At 44.6% G+C, this 19,355-nt stretch overlaps 1 protein-coding gene across 15 annotated transcripts in view; it reads left to right on the top strand.

The window, feature by feature from the left end:
- The window catches only part of ADAMTS17 (ADAM metallopeptidase with thrombospondin type 1 motif 17), a 354,337-nt gene that overhangs the window by 66,674 nt on the left and 268,308 nt on the right, over positions 1–19,355 (top strand). For all 15 annotated transcript variants that reach the window (XM_082385141.1, XM_082385142.1, XM_082385143.1 and 12 more), the window contains 3 exons: positions 6,618–6,701; positions 7,406–7,563; positions 15,032–15,075. In XM_082385141.1, coding sequence (XP_082241267.1) covers positions 6,618–6,701; positions 7,406–7,563; positions 15,032–15,075 — 286 coding nt within the window. The remainder of the gene's footprint in view (positions 1–6,617; positions 6,702–7,405; positions 7,564–15,031; positions 15,076–19,355) is intronic.

Raw genomic sequence — 19,355 nt, forward strand, 5'->3', positions numbered from 1 at the left:
TGCAGGAAGGGGGACCCCTTCTAGGGCCCAAGAGTGGGCTCTTGTCTAACACTTGGAAATGAATTGACCAAGGAGACATGTGTGCTGACAAAGCAAGAGACTTTATTGGGAAGGGGCACCCGGGTGGAGAGCAGGAGGGTAATGGAACCCAGGAGAACTGCTCTGCCACATGGCTCTCAGTCTCAGGTTTTATGGTGATGGGATTAGTTTTCGGGTGGTCTCTGGCCAATCATTCTGGCTCAGGGTCCTTCCTGGTGGTGTGCTCATCGCTCAGCCAAGATGGATTCCAGCGAGGAGGATTCTGGGAGGTTGGTAGGACATATAGACTGGCGTCTCCTTTTGACCTTTCCCGAATTCTTCAGGCTGGTGGTGGCTTATTAGTTCCATGTTCCTTACCAGGACTTTCTGTCGTAAAACAACTCATACAGATGGTTACTGTGGTGCCTGGCCAGGGTGGGCGGTTTTGGTCAGTGGTTCCCCTACCAGCATCATGCAGAATGGTCCCGTTTTAAAACAAGGAATAAAGGAGCTTTGTAAATCACAGAGCAGTGAGCTTGGCTCTTGTATCAGTCAGGGGTTTTGATTATAAGCAGAAGAAACTGGATCTGGGCTAACTGAAGCAGAAGAGAAACATGTTTTTGGAGCTGTATACGGAGGAGCCCAGAATCAAAAGGAAGACTGGGTCACCAGCCTCAGAAATGGGGAGAGGGTAAGGGGCAGGAGACTCAAGGGAGAGAGGCCAGGCAGCAGGAGAGAGCAAGGCTGAGTTCCGGCCAGGAGTGTGGGCTGCAGTCCTGCTGCCACTGTTGTGTCCTGGGACCATCTCTCCACTGCCAGTGCCCCTCCAGGGCTTCTGTGGCAAGCAGAGTGAGTTTCCACCTGCTTTGGTTTCTACAGTGGAAAGAGGGTTCCTTCCTTTCTCCAGAGCTCACCCAGTGGGGAACTTTCCCCAATGAAAACAGCATCTTTAGCCAAAAAAGGAAAAGAAATTTAAAAAATCCCAACAAAGTGTCCAGACACTACACAGACCAAAGCATAAAAGAGGTTCACTCACATGACATATGATTCTGTGGTTCCACTTTGGGGTATATACACAAAATGAATTGAAAGCAGGGTCTCCAAGAGATATTTGTTCATGGCAGCATTATTCACAAATAATTCACAAAAGGAGGAAGCAACCCAAATGTCCATTGAAGGATAAACAAAAATATATATGTGTACATATATACACAATAGAATATTATTCAACTTTAAAAAGGAAAGAAACTGATGCATGCTATGACATAGATGAACGTTGAGGACATTATGTTAAGGAAATAAGCCAATCACAAAAAGACAGGTTCTGTATGAGTCCACTCATAAGAGGTGCCTAGAGTAGTCAAATTCATAGAGACAGAAAGTAGTGGTGGTTGCCGGGGGCTGAGGGGAGAGGGTTATGAGAAGTTGTTTAATGGGTGCAGAGGTCCAGTTTGGGAACATAAAAAAGCTCTAAAGGTGGGTGGTGGTGATGGTAGCACAATAATGAGAATGTATTTAACACTACTGAACTGTATACTTAAAAATGGTTAAGATGGTAAATTTTATGTTATATGTTTTTTACCACTATAAAAAAAAATGAGATGCACTCACTAATTCCATTCAGTTATATTTATTGGGTACCTAATGTGTGCTGGGGACTTCCTAGGGACTGGGGATCGAGTAGGGACCACAACAGGTCCCATCCTCATGGAGCTCATGTGGTGGCACCAACAGACAGTACTCAACACACAAATCAGGGATTTGTGTGCAAATTTTATAAACTGCTATGCAAAGATCCAGGTGATAGCAAGTGACTGGGGCAGTCAGGGACACCTCTGTGATGAGTGACCCTCCACTTAGAAGGGAAGGCATTACACTGACATAAGGAGCCAGCCAGTGGGAGTCAGTCTGGCATTTGGGAGGCACAGGGAGAGGTCATTCCTGGTGGGTGATGGGGAGGGTGGGGCACAGTGAGAGGTGCTCCGGCCTCCCCCTCAGGAGTCAGGGCATGGAGAGCCGGCTTCACTGCATGTGCGATGGGGAAGCTGTGCAGGGGTCAAGTAGAAGAGTGGTATACACTGATTTGTGTTTTAAAAGATCCCTTCACCTGGCTCAGAGGGGTATAGAGTCCCACTGGGCTATGTGTCCCAGCAATCCGCTCACCTGTGCAGGAATGTGTGGAGGGAGAAACTTCGGCCAGACCTGTGTCTCTGAGCTGTCAGCAAGCTGCAGTGGGTGCCCTGAGTGGGCTTTGGTTGATTTTCCAAATATGCTGTAGTGCCTTTTTATGTACGTGACTTGATTTTTCTTTGGTTGGGGGTGGTGGTGACACAGAAGCAGGAATATTTTGAAGAACAAATTGCAGATGGAAACAGGTGGTGCTGACACTAGAAGCCCTGGGTTTGGGCAGCCAAATTGGAAAATGGGGTCACTTGACAGAGCTTTGGTTGTTTTTAGCTTCCTTAACAACCACAGAGTGGAATGAAAACCTGAGACGCTCCAGGCAAGTTCTGTTTGGAGGAAAAATGACATCAATTTGACTCAATTACCATGTGAAACAGACAACAAGTCTCTCTCTGGTGAGCAGAGAAGCTAGCAGCAGTGCTAGAGCACTCACTGGTTCCCACACCCCAGTGGCCATGATGGGAAGCTGCTGGGGGGCTTGTGGAATGCAGATGGCTGGGCCCACCCCCCTCCACCGGGTTCTGATTCATGGGGTCTGGGGTGGGCTCCAGAATGCGTTTCCAAAATGTGCTCAGGCCATGTTGGTGCTGCTGCTTCAGGGACCCCGCTCAGAGGGACTGCTAGAGAATATAGCCCCCTCCAGGGTGAGGGTCTGGATGGGTGCGGCCTGCGATGTGAGGGAGTCAGCTCCACTTCCCGTCTGTCCCTGGGGAGGCCCTAAGTCACCAGGTAGGTGGTGCTTATGTGAAAACCCCACCTGGCATTGCGAACAGCTCCTCCCCACGTGCCCCCATCACCTGTCCCTGTCTACCCCTCCCTGACCGTGTCCCCATGTCGCCCAGCCAGGGGAGCCCTGCAGTGCGCTGCTGGCAGTGGGTCCACCCACTCGGCCCCCAGGCTGCCAGGGAAATGTGACAAATGAAGCTGGGGCTCTGAACATTTTCCAGGATGCAGCCAGAGCTGGATGCAGGAGACAGACTTTCCAGACAATTGGTTGTGCTGTTCCCTGCCCAACCAGGTGTCTCCCTAAACGTCATGGGGCCGCTGCCTCCAAGACTCTCCTGAGTGTGAATTTCCATGGGCGAGGAGGACAGGGAGACTTCCTTACATGTCTTTGAGGCCTGCTGCTTTGTGTTCTGTGGCTGTCGTCGGATTCTCGTCTGGCTCGCCTGGCTCGCCTGGCTTGGCACTGGGCCTTGAGGGAGATCCTGTGCGTCTGCCTGGTCCTGCGCTCTGCTGGGCTTTGTGGGAGCGTGGTCTGCTCAGGTGACAAGGTGCTTTAGCTGTGGTCGCTCCCGCCTGCTCTCCTGAATGTGGGCGTCCCAGTTGCACATCAAGGGGGGGTACCTTCCTGCAGGCTTACTAGAGAACGTTGTTCAGAGCATGAAGCTTCTTGTCTTAAATTAATTAATGAAAAAGTTTTAATTTGGTAAAATACACATAACAGGATTTACCATCTTAGTCATTTTTAAGTGTACAGTTCAGTATCATTAATTGTATTCACATTGTTGTGCAACCAAACCTTAGAACTTTGTCATCTGGCAAGACGGAAACTCTACACTCATTAAACAACAATTCCCCATCTTGCCCTCCGTCCCAGCCTCTAGAGCATGAAGCTTTTCTCCCCCTCCAGCTCACATATTTTTTGTGTATTTGCTCCAAGAAAAGTACCTGAGCCTTTTGGGGTCACGGTACACGGGATGTGCAGAACTGTCCTCAGCCGGAGAGGAAAAAACGGGCGATTCTGATGAGGGAGTTTGTTCCTATAGCTTTGTCCTTCCTGAAACTTACATCATTCCATTCAGTCTCTGTTCTTTATGCTGCTTTCAGGGGGCGTGTCAGAACATCACTGAGAATTGCTTTCCTGTGTTATTGCTTTAAACCCACAATATTCTTTAATGTCTTTGGCTGCCGTTGCTGTTACAGGCAGTGTTTAGATTGCACCTTGAAACCCTGTGTGACTTGAATTTTCTCCCTCATAATTTCAAGTTTTCATTCTTTCTAGTTTTCATGTTTTGAATTGAGGTTTTCCAGTTTGGGCCCAATCCTAAGGCTGAATATTTCTGGAAAAATTTGATTTACAGCCGTTGGGTGGTTCTCAGAAACAAGGAAAAAGTTATGTGCTTTTCCCTTCTTCACTCAGGTTTAGGGATAGGTAGTTAAGGCATGACTTCAGAATTGGCCTACAGATGGTCCAGTATAAAATAAATGACTGCAATTTTGTTCTTGAGGAAAGAAAAAGTTTTGGGAGGGGGTAGTGAGAACAGAAGAACTGAATATGTTGTATTTTTCCTTGTGGGAAAGAATATTAAATTACACAAAGATTCTGTTTTGCTTTAATAATAGTTTTCAAAGAGAAAAATCCAAGCACTGACACAGCTAATTCCTTTGTCACACAGATGCTCAAGCACTGTGCGTGCCTGGCTTCTGCTGCTTATGTGCCCGACGCCGTGTCCAGCTTCACATGGCCTGAATTAACTGTGGCCATGCTGTTGGCTGTGGTCATTGCTTTATGTTGCTGCTGATGTACTGGAGAGAACGTTTTAATGCCCCTGCTAGAAAATTCTCCCTCCGGATTATGTCTATCAGGAAAAAAAAGCATATTCAAAACCAAGTGAAGTAAGTTAGAGAAAAACAAACACTATATGATTTCACTTATATGTGGAATCTAAAAAACCTGAACTCATAGATACAGAAAACAGATTGGTGGTTCCCAGAGGCGGGGGGTAGGGGTATGGGTAGAGGTGGTCAAAAGGTACAAGCTTTTATTTGTAAGATAAATAAGTTCTGGGGATGTAAGATACAGCATGGTGACTATAGTTAACAGTACTGTATCGTATATTTGAAAGTTGCTAAGAGAGTAGGTCTTAAAAGTTCTTTCACAAGAAAGACAATTGTAACTATGTGAGGTGATGGATGTTAACTAAACTTACTGTGGTGATCATTTTGAGATATGTATATATTATATATACTATGATATATAGTATAATATATATAATCATCATGTTGTATACCTGAACCTAATACAATGTTGTATATCAATTATATATCAATAACACTGAAAAAAAGGACATAATGAAACAAAAGTATTTTCCCAATTTAAAAAGAAAAGGGAATATTTAAAAGATTCTTATCTCTTCCCTCTATATCTTACACTACTACCCTCATCACCTACTCCATTGTACCTCCCTGAACCCTGCTCTCTCCTGAGAAGGAACTCAGGAGGATCGTAATGATCTGGGGGTCCTCAAATCCGATGGTTTTTTTCTGTCTACGTCAACTTTCACTCCTATGCCTTACTTGAGTTTTCCTATCTCTCTTCTTGAATCCTTTGATTTCTTGATGTTGAGATCCTTATAATTAAGTTCTACCAACAAGAGGTGCAAAACTGAGAGGGGCATATCCTTTTCTGTTACTATGACTTAATCTCACTGACAAACTTTGCTTAGAATGAGGAATTCAGGGAAAAAAGGAATATGGCCTTTTTGGCTGGACAATCTGGATTTGGATTGTAGTCATAGTTGACTGGCAGTGGGTCTTGAGCTGGTGGCTTTATGTCACTGAGTCGAGGTTGGTGGAGACACCAACCTTGATGGGTTGTGATGAGGGTTAGAGAAGATACAAGTTGACATCTGTGGCAGATGGCCACAGGCATGGACCTCCCCCATCCTTTCATAAAGATCCCCTTCACCTTCCTGCAGGAAACACCAGAATCAGCAGACATCCATTTCTTTTTTTCAAAATCACCTGTCCTATACATTTTTTTCAACCAACTGATTTCCAGTTTATCTTTGCATGTATATGTTTGTATGCACACGTGTGTGTGATTCCAGAGTTTTCTGTTATACTTGTTTCTCTTGAGGAATTTATATTTATGGTAGTTTTTTGGTCTCAGAAGGCCTTTTAAATAAAATCTGGGTTATATATCTCATATATATGTATTTTTTTGTTCCAATAAGACTTTATTATGAATATTGACATTTGAATTTCATATAATTACTCTTCTTTAGATTTTTCTGTACTGCAAGAACACAGTTTAAAAAAATTTTTTTTAATTAATATAATTTTTAATGAATAGAATTTATATTTCATTTTATAAACAAATACATTTATATTTTATTCATTTATATTTTGTGTTTTAGATTTATAGGAATATTGAACAGGTAGTACAGAGAGTTCCCATACACAATTTCCCCTATTATTGACATTTTACATTAGTATGGTATGTTTGTTATAACTAATGGACCAATATTGTTACATTATCATTAACTCAAGTCCATAGTTTGTGCAGATGTCCTTAGTTTTCACCTACTATCTTTTCTTTGTTCCAGGATCCCATCCAGGATACCGCTGTTGTTGTTTTTTTTATTTTTGTATTTATATCTCTATCTATTTCTTTTTTTCTCTCTTGACAGGTATACAATATGTTTCAGCACCAGAGCCTTGGAATTAAAGTTAACATTCAAGTTACCAAGCTTGTCCTGCTACGACAGCGTCCTGTAAGTCCCCATCGGCACAGTAACGGAAAATGTAACTGGTCTCCAGGCTTCCTAGTTGCTGTTGAGTGCTGAGGAGGAGTCCAAGTGTTGTATTTTATCCTCCTTCCCTGGCTTTGCAGATGACAACAGTGTGCCCTGGGCCAGGGACCAGGGATGCCTGGTGAGAGGAGGACAGGTACTGTTACTGGAGGCTTGGTGTGCAGTCAATCTGCTCAGAATCTCAGAGGAACCCTGAGCAGTGGGCCTGTGTGCCTCCCTCCTTCACTCCCGCATGTTTCATGGGTGCAAAGTTGATGGTGAGGTCTTTGGAATCATGGCTACTCTTCTGGAGCTATACCTGAGCTTCAGGCCAAATTTGGGTGCCCTGTAGCATCATTTTCTGGTCTTTTGATTGAGTGCATTTCCTTATGAAAGTGTTACCTGCAGAGTTAAGCAGTGAACGTGAGAACGTTGGGTATGCTGTTCAGTCTGCCAAAAAGAAGAAAGCTTTTCTTTAATAACATAGTCTTCAGTCAAACTTATAGATAAGGCCCCTGATGGCCTCTCTCTGGGTCTCTGCATCTTCCTACCAGCATTGTGGGCAGGTGACATTGAATGACGCCCCGGCGAGCAGCTGTCTCCACCTTAACATCTACACTGTCTGAGCATGAACTCTGGCTTCCCTGGGCATTTGCTTCTGTAACTGCCCCCCTGATTTCTTTTAGGCCAAATTGTCCATTGGGCACCATGGTGAGCGGTCCCTGGAGAGCTTCTGTCACTGGCAGAACGAGGAGTATGGAGGCGCACGGTACCTCGGCAACAATCAGGTTCCAGGAGGCAAGGACGATACGCCCCCCGTGGATGCCGCTGTATTTGTGACCAGGTAAAACTAGACTCTGCCTGGAGCTGCAAAGGGAGAAAGGGAAGGCATTTTCCATTGGAGAGGACAGATGGCAATTTGCTAGGGATTCAGGCTTGGAAATCAGACTTTGGGTCACATGTCTGAACCTTGGATTCCTCATCAGTAAGATAGGGATAAATGATAGTCCTACCTCCAAGGTGTGAGGATTAAATGAGCACAGGAAGCACTTCTCACAGTGCCTGGCCCACAGTAAGGACACAAGTGTTAGCTATTATTATTGCTATTGTTATTGTTAATATAAAACTACTGAAATCCTAGTTACCCAAGACTCTTAAAACTTCCAAGAAAATTCATCTACTACCTCTTCCCAGCACCAAATATAATGCTTACTGGAAAGAGCTCATCTGTGTTTGAGGCTGCTTCCAAAGTGGGAGAAGTGAATACCCCGATTTTCCTGTGGAGGGAAGTCCATGCAAGCGTGTGTGTGCTGTGCACAGCTCATCCATGGGTACTCTTGGGACAACAGCAGCGGGCAGAGATGCCTGTGGAATTCACGTAGAGGCTCCATTTGAAGCAAGAAGCTGAGCTTCTTTATAGGCTACAGAGCTGGACTTACTCTTCCTGACTGAGAGGGAAGCCAAGGGGCCCGGCAATGGACTATAGAAGCCAAAGGCAGCTTTCTATGCAGATAGCAACAATGTTATTTTAGTTTTCTAGGGCTGCAGTAACAAATTACCACAAAATGCTGGCTTAAAACAACAGAAGTTTATTTTCTCACAGTTTTGGAGGCCAGGAGTCTGAAATCAAGGTGTGGGCAGGGCCGTGTCTCTCTGAAGGCTCAGGAGGGGAGGATCCTTCCTCCTTCTTCCTAACTTCCGGTGGTTGCTGCAATCCTGGGCATCCCTTGTCTTGTAGATGCATCACTCCAGTCTCCTCCATCGTCACATGGTGTTCTCCCTGTGCCCACATTTCCTTCTTCTTGTAAGGACACCAGTCATTGGATTGGGGCCCAGCTTAATCCAGTGTGACCTCATCTTAACTTGATTACATCTGCAGTGACCCTTTTTCCAAATAAGATTACATTCACATGGACTGGGTGTGGGGTTAGGACTTGAACATATCTTTTTGGGGACACAGTTCAACCCATGATAGGTATAGATGTGGCTATTTCATTTTTTCCCTATGTCTCAAATCTCTGTTAGAAAAATTGATTTTCCTTGGTTGTTTTACTTAAGTGATGTAAATAAAATGTGTTATGTGTTCACACCAAAATCCCCTTTTAGAAAATATGCAGAAATGTTTTGTGATAATTTAATCCATTAGGTTAAAATACAAAATTTTATGTTTTTGAATGAATATATCATGAATACATCAACTTTGAATTTTAAGATTTTTTTTTTTTTAATTTACGGAAACTACTTCCAAAATTACATGCTTTCTTTTTCTCTGAGTTCAGAGAAAGGGAACAGTTTACCATGTCTTTAGCTTAAAGATAACCTGCCCTTCTAAGAAGAGTTAAATCTGGTTTAAGCCTTTGGTTTTGAGTCCAGAAGGGCTCTTATTTTGCACCTCTTGGGCCATAAACAACAAGCCCCTGACCTGATGACATCCTGAAGGTAGCTGGGGATGGTCTGTGACCCCAGCTTCAGGCACCCTGTAGCAGGCAATATAGCACCCTAGGCTTCTCCTCTTAAAAAAACCCAGAACATGCACATTGCCACCATCAGACACCAAATAGATGCCTAATCACTCTTGTAGATGATTCATCAATTGCCAACCCTAAAGGGTTAAAATGTGATCTGTAACACACTGATCCATTATGAGAATGCTTGCTGCTTCTACAGGATGTGATTAAATGTATAATGGAACATTTGAGAAGTCTATTCAATAATTCTGATTGCCAACATATAGCTGGTAGTCTACCAGGAACCAAGGACAAGGCGTGAGCATGACCTTGTACTTGCCTTAGATCTGGTTTTGCCCACCCTGGTGAGTACTGGGAAGCCCTAGGTACCACCTCTCCCAGCAGCTCTGGCCCCCACACTCGCTGGCCAGAGGCTGCCGTGGCTCAAGGCACTTTGAAATAGCTTTTGGAGCCTATGGGGCTTTCCATAAAGCACTGAGGATTACAGTATTCGGCTTATGGCTACCACCCTTTGAGAGTGGATTTGATTTGTGAGGCAGGCAGAAGTCCTTGGGAACCATATCTATATGTGACTATAAATTAATGTGCTTGATTTTCCAAATGATAATTAAATGAGGACTAAAGACCTTTCCTAGAGAGGAGCTCTAAATAACATCATCTTTGGAATATGCAGCTAAACTTCCAAGGTTATTACTTTGAAAGTGGTTTGTGTAAATACTATATAAAATGTATAAATTCTGGTGTTTTGTTCAAAATAATAACCTATGGGAATTTTCCCTGTATTGCTTCTTTGCTTTCCTGCTGTTTCCTTTCTTGTCTGGGTAGAGAAAACACTTGCAAGTGGTCTTGGTTTGGGAACGACTAGCTTTTTTTCAGAGGCAATAGATGTTACCAGAATTAGTGTAGACAAAACTTCTGGATTAGCCTTTTTACAAAATGCCATCAGAGAGACTGAATGCACCCTCAGCCTGAGAATGCTCTCCGTTAGGCTTTATTTTTTCCTTTCTCTTTTTCCTGTCTCCTAACAGCTTATTTACCATACTGGAAATATTTTGCATAAAAATGTTCTTTACATCTCATACCCATTAGGATGCCTACTATTTAAAAAAACTCAAACAACAGAAAATAACAAGTGTTGGTGAGGATGTGGAAACATTGGAACCCTTGTACCCTGTTGGTAGGAATGTAAAATGGTACAGCCGCTGTGGAAAACAGTATGGCAATTCCTCCAAAAATTAAAAATAGAACTACCATATGATCCAGCAACTCCACTTCTGGGTATATATCCAAAAGGATTTTGAAGAAATATTCGTACACCTATATTCATAGTAGCATTAGTAATAATAGCTGAAATGTGGAAGCAACCCAAGTGTCCGTTAGTGGATAAATGAATAAACAAAATGTGGTGTTTCCATACAAATGGAATATTATTCAGCCTTAAGAAGGAAGGAAATTCTAACACTAGTTACAACGTGGATGAACCTGGAGGACATTTTGCTGAGTGAAATAAACCAGTCATAAAAGGACAAATCCTTTGTGATCCCACTTATATGGCATACCTAGAAAGTTAAATTCATTGAGACAGAAATGGTAGTGGCCAGGAGCTATGGGGAGGAGGGAATAGGGAGCTGTTTAATGGATATAGAATTTCACTTTTGCAAGATAAAAAGAGTTCTGGAGATAAGTTGCACAACAATGTGAATATACTCAACCCTACAGAACTGTGAACTTAAAAATGGTTAAGATGGTAAATTTTACGTGTATTTTACCACAATAAAAAACTTTTAAAATGTTCTTTTCTAACTAAGCACATTGAAGGGGGTGGTCCTGATTGCAAGCGGGTGTTTCTGAATGGGGGGGCCGGGGAGGCAGATGCCTGGTGGCCCGGGAAGGCCAGGTTTCTTCAGATGCAGGCAGAGCCGATGCAAAGGCCTCCATCCCGCTCTGTCACCTGCAGCCAGCCCAGGAGCCTGTGTTGTCTCTCTCCATTTCGAGCCATCTTGATCCCTCTCACTTCTGTGGGGAGCTGCTGGACTGAACTGATTGGTGCCATCTGTCCTCTGGGTCCTCACAGACGTTAAACTCCAGACCTCCTACGAGGATGGGGTGGCAATGATGGAGTCGGGGCTGGAAGCCAATTTGGCTGAGAAGCATCGTTTAATAATTAGAGGCTGAGAGCTGCAATTCCTTAGGCTGGGATAATAATGGGCTGATGTTTTCACAGGGAAATTGGGTGCGAGGCAGTTGCTGCTCTGGAGAAGCAGTCCTTTCCTCCCAGAATAATCCAAGCTGAGGGTCTAATTGGAGGCCGCACAGGCCAACGGTGTTTAGGGACCAGCATCCTCAGGTCCTGGGACTGGCTGATGTGAGGGTTTCTTCTCTTTTTGTTTTCCTTCCGGGCTGTGGCTGAGCCCGAGAGTGTATTCTCCTGGACGCCCACCAACTGTACAGATGGCCAGTTGCCAAGATGTGAGCATGACATCGCGTCCAACAGAAGCTGCCGAGCAAGGAGCGGCAGGAGCTGCATATCCAGCAGCTGCAGCCGTGTGTAGGGCCAGCAAGGACCTCTTAGTAGGCTGAGTTTGGGGGCCATATGGGACCCGCACAGACTGGACTTCAGGGGACTTCAACACCTGGCACGGCCTTGCCTGTGGCTCCACATGTCCTCCAGAAAGCCAGGAGTTTTACCCTGCAAACCCAGGTCTATGCTCCTGGGAGACATCCGGAGCGGCATGCATGGCCAGCCCAGAGCGCGACCACCAGGATGTCCAGCTGTTCCTACACCTTCCCTTCCCATGTAATTCCACCCAGTCCCAGGGACGGTCCTCCCTCAACCTTTGGCCTTGCTCATGTGAGAGCTTGGTGGGTACCTGTGGTGTTATGTTTTTCTGGGTTTCCAAACACAGGGGAGAGACAAGGCCACTGATGAGCTGACAGGGCACGTTGAAAGTGATCTGGAAATGTATGCCGGTCGTTTAGTAAAGGAGCCAGTATTTATTAAACCCCAACTGTATGCCAGGCAATAGGTTATGCACAGGACTAGCTATGTAACTTGTGGTGCCCAGTGCAGAATGAAAACTCAGGACCCCATGTTAAAAAATTCTTAAGTATTTCAAGATGTTGAGAACAGAGCGTTAAAGCAGGTTGGGGGATGGGAGGCTTCTGAGTGAGGGGCCTGCATGATGGCACAGCTCACACATCCATGGAGCCCACTCTGGCCTGTAGATCCATGCAGCCTTCCTTCTGTTGAGGAACAAACAGCAGAATGTGAATGTGAACAGACTGAGAGGCTGGAGAGCTGCATTGGGATGCTTTTTTTTTTTTTTTTGTGATTCCCCAGTTGACCCCTGCAGCCCCTACATGTGGGTTTGGCATGAGTTTGCAGTGGGAGCCAGGGTACCTGGAGATGAAGGTGACCCTGCAGGCAGAAGGCTTGCTTTTCCTTTTCTGAGAAAGGACCTTGAACAGGCAAGGGAGAGAAGATTCAAATTTTGGCAACCCTTTCAAGCCAGACCTCTAATTGAGCTTGGCCCGCCGTGAGCCCACCATACGTCCTCCCACTTCCTCAGGAGAAGCAGTGAGTGACGCTGCAGGGTCCATCACTTGAGACCACCCGTTTCCCTCCAGGGAAGCGGGGGGATGAGAGAACACACAACGCCCTGTCAGCCATCTTCCTCCAAGCTGGCCAGAGAGACAGCTAGAAGGAGCTGGGGCCAATCCCCTCAGCAGCCCTGTTCAGTCTGTTTAATTCTCTTCTGTGGGACTGATGGCCACACACCCTTTCTCCCTTTGCCCAGGTGAGACAATGCGATGATGCTTTCAACACTTTTAGTTGCTCACTCTGGGAAACCCTGGAGCGAGGTCTCAGGACAGTCTGGTCTGTGTGTGTGTGTGTGTGACACGCCCAAAACATTCCAATGGGAAGGGTGTCAGATCAAGAATGTTGAGTTAGGGTTAGTTGGATACCAGACCAGTAAACATATTTATGTCCCTAATTTTATTTGTTTGTTTTCTTCTCTGCCTCTGTGTCTTCCTTGCCACCCTCTACTGCCTGTTAATTAGTCTTCTGAAAGGTCGTCTTTGACAGAAAAATCAAGGCACGAGTCTTCATTTTCCTATGGTTATTCCATCTCCATTTCTATGGAGGCTCCCTGAACCTCCATAGAAAAGAAAAGCCTGAGGGTCTTGAAGCCTTCCTTTTTCCTTTGTTAAAATTATTTTAAAATTGATTACCAAAATATATACGTTCATTATGAAAAAATTAGAGACGCAGTCAGCAAAACCCATGTGGGCTGCTTAGGGGATTGGCCCAGCTCCTTCTAGCTGTCTCTCCGGCCAGCTTCAGGGCCACCTCTTCAAAGCTGTCACACCCATGCCGGCTGCCCTTTCCTCTGGGCTCACAGGATGTCCAGGGTGCCTGGCAAGACTTCTTGGCCTGAGGCAGTGGCCTGGACCAGGAAATTCTGTACATCAGAGCCCCAAGTGGAATCTTTTAAACCTACAGATCTGGCCTCTGCAGGTCTAGTGGGTGGGTAGAGTCTTTGACAACTTTCAGGCCAGCCTGAAGCAGAGCCAGGGTTGGGAACAAGCAGGTTTTGCTCCACTCACATGGACATCCGCATGGTGCTGAGAGACGTTAGACATGGGTTACATTATGGAGGCAAATAGGACAGAATGTGCTGTGGTTTGGAGTGGAGGTAAAAGGAAAGCTGATGATATTACATTGCCTTCTTGTCATTGTCCCCAGTGTGAATGGCAGATCAGATCCTTCCGTGAGAGTAGATTTTTGACCGAGAGTAGGAAAGGAATTGAGGACACTGAATGCCGAGGTGGGGATGGAGTGTCAGAAAGGGGAAGGTATTATCCCATGAGGGAAGGCGACGTGTGACCCATCCAGGACCTGCCACTTTCATTGACAACTTTGTTTAGTGCCAACCTGACAAGAACCTGACCCATTTTTCTTCCCAGAGAATTTTTTAAAAGTGAAATGAGACGAGGTGCCTTCAGAACACACCTTTTCAACCTGAAGCTGCGCTGGAGTGTGTTTAGAGAGCTGCAGATGAGTGGGTGCTTTCTACCACTCCCCACGGTACGCCATGAGAAGATGAACGTGGGGCCAGGCACTGCTGTCCTCACCCAGTCCTGGGCAAGATACCTCCCCAACCAGCGCTCTGGTCAGCTCCCAACTAGGGAACTTATGGGCAGAATAGTGGGAATGCTCCGGTTTTGGAAAAGAATGGCCCAGATTCCTCATTTCATACCTCACAGGCCAGAGGGAGGCCCTTGTACTTGCAGAACCGAGGCTGGATGAGATTTCGAGCATCTTTGCTGTTTCATTTGTCCACAGCCACACACCTGGGAGATCCTAGGGAGCTTTAAAGAATATAAGTTTTAGAAATGACTTTTTTGTTGTGTTCTCATGTAAGTGATACACAGTCATTCCAGCATCTAAAACCAGTTGCTGCCCAAGTAGAGTAACTTAGGAAGTCACTATAGTTTGATGATATTGACTAATAATTATCTCTGATAGATGACTTGGTAAACATCTTCTGAAACTTTCAGCGTTGGAAGGAGTCCTTCCAGCAACTGAGTGTTATTTATGGAATAGTTCAGCTATGAAAGGAGGATCTTACGTGGGGTAACTGGGCCTACCAGTTGGAAATGTGGTTAATCTTGGCAAATGCTGCTAGTTATTCTTCATTATAACAGGTGGCAACTAAAGAGATAACTTTGTTATGGGCAAGATGAGTAATCAAGATTAATTAGATTAATTGACAATGTTTTCTTCTCCCATTCTTGGAGGTACTACACACACCTGACTATTTCTTTTTTTAAATTTTTTAGGACAGATTTCTGCGTACACAAAGATGAACCTTGTGACACCGTTGGTAAGTTTAGAGTTAAAATAATAACTCTATACCCTGTGATAATGTGGACACTTGATAACACAGTCTGAAGGAGCCATCCTCAAACAAACTCTGCCTTTTCTGTTACCTCTTTTTTTTTTTTAGAAATTCACGTTCTTTTATTTATTTATTTATGACTGTGTTGAGTCTTCATTTCTGTGCGAGGGCTTTCTCTAGTTGCGGCAAGTGGGGACCACTCTTCATCGCGGTGCGCGGGCCTCTCACCATTGCGGCCTCTCTTGTTGCGGAGCACAGGCTCCAGACGCGCAGGCTCAGTAATTGTGGCTCACGGGCCCAGTTGCTCCGTGGCATGTGGGATCTTCCCAGACCAGGGCTCGAACCCGTGTCCCCTGCATTGGCAGGCAGACTCTCAACCACTGCGCCACCAGGGAAGCCCTGTTACCTCTTTTTTTGGTAAATTTGGTTTCTGATTTTATTTTACTTTTCTTCTTTACTAAAAAGTTTTGTAGTTGCTTATGGCAGAAGGCATCTAGACAAAGGGTTAGTAAGGAAGATATGAAAAGTTCAACCAAAGGAAGGAGCCCTCAGGCTGTCCTGAAGTGACTGTAGTTGGGTTGCATTTGTCTCTGAGCCTCTTGATCACCAGTGCAGGAGGGGGACCTCGCTGAATTACACGATTGTCATGAGACAGAAGCTTCACCAAGTGTCATAAGAGGTGAAGTGTGACTGCAGGGTTGTGGGACTGGTGTCCTTCCACAGCCTTGGCACCAGGCTCATCGCTTTCTGGTCAAACAGAAGTGATGCTGACATGTAGGGCTGGCAAACACAGTTTCCCTCTCCCCCTGCCCTTCTACCTACACCTCCTCCCCCACCTTCCCCCTCACTTGCCATTTCCTTTCTCTCCTATCTTCAGTTATATCTGGCTTGCTCTTGAACTCTCATAGGTTTCAAATTGGAACCAGTCTTTGAGTGTAGGAATAGAGCACTTGGTTAACAGAAACCAAGAGGGTTTCCCATTTTGTCTGCTATAGCACAAACCTCTATTCACTAAGAGGTTGAAATATTGCACCACCAAAAGCAAGGTTTGGAATTGAATGTGCTTAGAACTGTACGAAAATTGAAGGAAAACAGTATAGGATTGAATATTTATTATTGTGGAATTCAAATGTTAAAAACCTGTGCTTCCCGTGGAGTACTGGCAGCGGGTAATCCCGGGCCTTCTCTCTGGCTTGGCCAGGTACAAGCTGGGTGATGTTCAGTAAATCTCCATAATCCATGAAATAGTCACTTTGGACTAGGTGACTTACAGGGTTTTTCCAAATCTAGTAGAATGATAGCTAGCATTTATGTCACATTTTAGAGTTTCAAAATGATTTTTTATACTATACTTTAGCAATCCTCTAGACAAATCTGAGAACTAGGTGTTAAAAACCAACTAACCAATCTGAGCTTCGTTATTTGCGGGCTGTCTCCATAACAGAATTACTAGGCAAATGCAATGTGAAGTAAGCTTTGATAGAGGGTTAGCTGATGCCCGAGTCTATTTGGGGCTGTAGAGGACTGGTATATGTCCATCTCTGTCCACTGCCATGGCTGCCAAGGCCTGTGCTATCCAGAGGACTGGCTACTTCTTCCCAGTGTTCACAACTCAGCTCTGACACCTCCACACTTCACCCAGGAGGGGCTTCTGCTCCCTGCCCCTCCTGCTCCCTATGCTTGCCCCTGCGGAGACATGAATCCGTTGTACTGCCCTTGTCTGCACATCTTCCTTGGAAGACTGTGCTACACAGAGCAGAGTCTGGCTTTAACCCATGTGTCATGTCCTTCAGCGCCTGGCACAGGGCTGGAGAGGCTGAGTCACCACTGTTGATCCAATGAAGGAATAAACGAATGAATGCAGATGAAGGAACTATAGTATTTTTGAGTAATGTGCATCTAATGACCTGGTTTTCTTTCATGTGATTTAGAGCCAGCTTTAATTTTCTTTTGAATATGTAACTTTCATATCTGCGCAGGCAGCTAGCTCTCTCAAGCATCCTTCCCTCCTCTAAACCACATCACCACACTACTTGTATTCGTCTGCTAGGGCGGCTATAACAAAATACCACAGACTGGGAGGCTTAAACAACAGAAATTTATTGTCTCACAGTTCTGGGGGCTGGTTCAAAATTAAAGTGTCAGCAGGGTTGATTTCTCCTGAAGCCTCTCTCTTTGGCTTGCAGATGGCCATCTTCTCCCTGTGTCTTCACATGGTCTTCCTTCTATGTGTGCCTGTGTCCTAATCTCCTCTTTTATAAGGATACCACTTATATTGGATCAGAACCCCACTCTTATGACCTCATGTAATCTTAATTACCTCTTCAAAGTCCCCATCTCCAAATACATTCACACTACGGGTTATGGCTTCAACTTAACGGTTTTTCGGGGAAGACAATCACAAAACCTACATGGTGTTTTATTAGTACACATTTGTCTTAATGTGTCATAATTTACTTGTACATATTATCAAGTCAGTAAGAATAATGGGTAATTTGATAAAAATAATAATTTGAAAACTGGGTTTATGGCAATCTTATAGCAGTCTCATCCAATTTATTTCTGTATTTTTTTACCTTTATATTTTGAAATAATTATAGAATTTCTTAAAGTTGTCAAAATAGTACAGAGAAGTCTCATACCAATCATCCAGCTTCTATGGTAACATCTTATGTAACTATAGTGGATTTCTGAAACCAGGAAATTGATTGGCACCATGCAGTCAACTAAACTACAGATCTTACTCAGGTTTCACTGGTTTTGCATGCACTCATTTTTGGTTATGTTTTTACCTATTGTTCCATGACATTTTATCACATGTGTGAATTTGTCCATCCACCTTAACAATCAGGAACAAAACTGGTCCATCCCCTCCAAGCAGCTCCCTCGGGCTGGCCCTGAAGAATCACCCTCTCCTTCCCTCCCTTTCCCTAACCTTGGTTACTACTTATCTGTAATCCATCATTGTAATTTTGTCATTCCAGTATCCAATTTATTTTTGTATTTTGTTTTGATTCCACGGAATGGAAAAATAATCTGAATCACATAAATATGTGGTTGCCAATGCTAAGAGATTTTGAACAGCTGCCTTCAAATCTCAGGATCCAGCTCTAGCAGGAAGGGCTGTGCCCTGAGTTTTTTAGAAAATGAGATAATCTGGTACCTTGAGAAACTGGGAAGGCTTGGGGGTTATCAACATCTTAAGTTTGGTATATAATAGTGTTTTTTGTTTGCTTCATTGTTTTAATTAGAGTAAAACTTACAGATAGTAAAGAGTACAAATCTTGATGGATTTTAAAAATTTATGCCTATACTTGTTTTTTAGTTTATCTCTTACTCACTGAAATAGTTTTAAAGGAGCGTTTTGAATTCTGTTTTAATCTATTTTTTAAAATTGTGGTAAAATATATATAACATAAAATTTACCATCCTAATCATTTTTTTAGTGGACAGTTCAGTGGCATTAAGTACACCCACATTGTTGTGTAATCATATGCCTGTATTCTCAGACAACTACTCAGATTAAGATATGGAATGTTCTCAGCCCCCAGAAGTTTCCCTCATGCCTCCTCCAAGTCCCCCAGAGGTACGCCCCCAAAGGTAACCTACGGTTGTAAATGTTTTAATCACTGTTTTTTTAATAGTTTAATTTAAAAAAAATAGTTTAAAGTAAATTTCAAAGTTAAATTTGAATGATTCATTTGAAGAATCTCTGAGGTAGTGGGTGGAGTTTGGGGTTCCATGAATAAAATTGATACTTCCCCTCTACACTGCCCAGTCTGCATTAGCCCAGCTCATCAGACAGGATTCCTGACTGTGGAAACAAGCAAAAAGGGCATGGATCAGAAGGGGGACTGCCCCTGAGGCTGGAGGACCAGGTTGGAACACAGCCAGCGCCTGAGGGAGCCCTGGAGGGGGGAAGGCTGCGGACCCCAGGCAGAGGTCCGCATCAGGGCTGAGAGGAATGGCGCCGTCTGCCCCACAGCCACCATGTCACCAGCTCCCCGTTCCGAGTCTTGCTCTCAGTCACGTGTCTGCCTCTTTCTACCCCCACCTGCATGGGGGTGAGGGTGGCTCTGGCCCTTTGGGCTTCCATAGGGAGGCAGCGGCACCTCCCACAACGAGTGCATTCAAGGTGGGTCTGTAGAGGGGTTGCTTTACGGAGGAAGGACGATGCTGGACAGCTCAGAATGACAATATCCACTACATCCCTGATCTTTTTGTAAAGATTGAAACCCGAGACACCGACACATCCTCTGTGCACA

Source organism: Balaenoptera borealis (genome assembly GCF_965194805.1).
Source record: "Balaenoptera borealis genome assembly, chromosome: 3".
Taxonomy (NCBI): domain Eukaryota; kingdom Metazoa; phylum Chordata; class Mammalia; order Artiodactyla; family Balaenopteridae; genus Balaenoptera; species Balaenoptera borealis.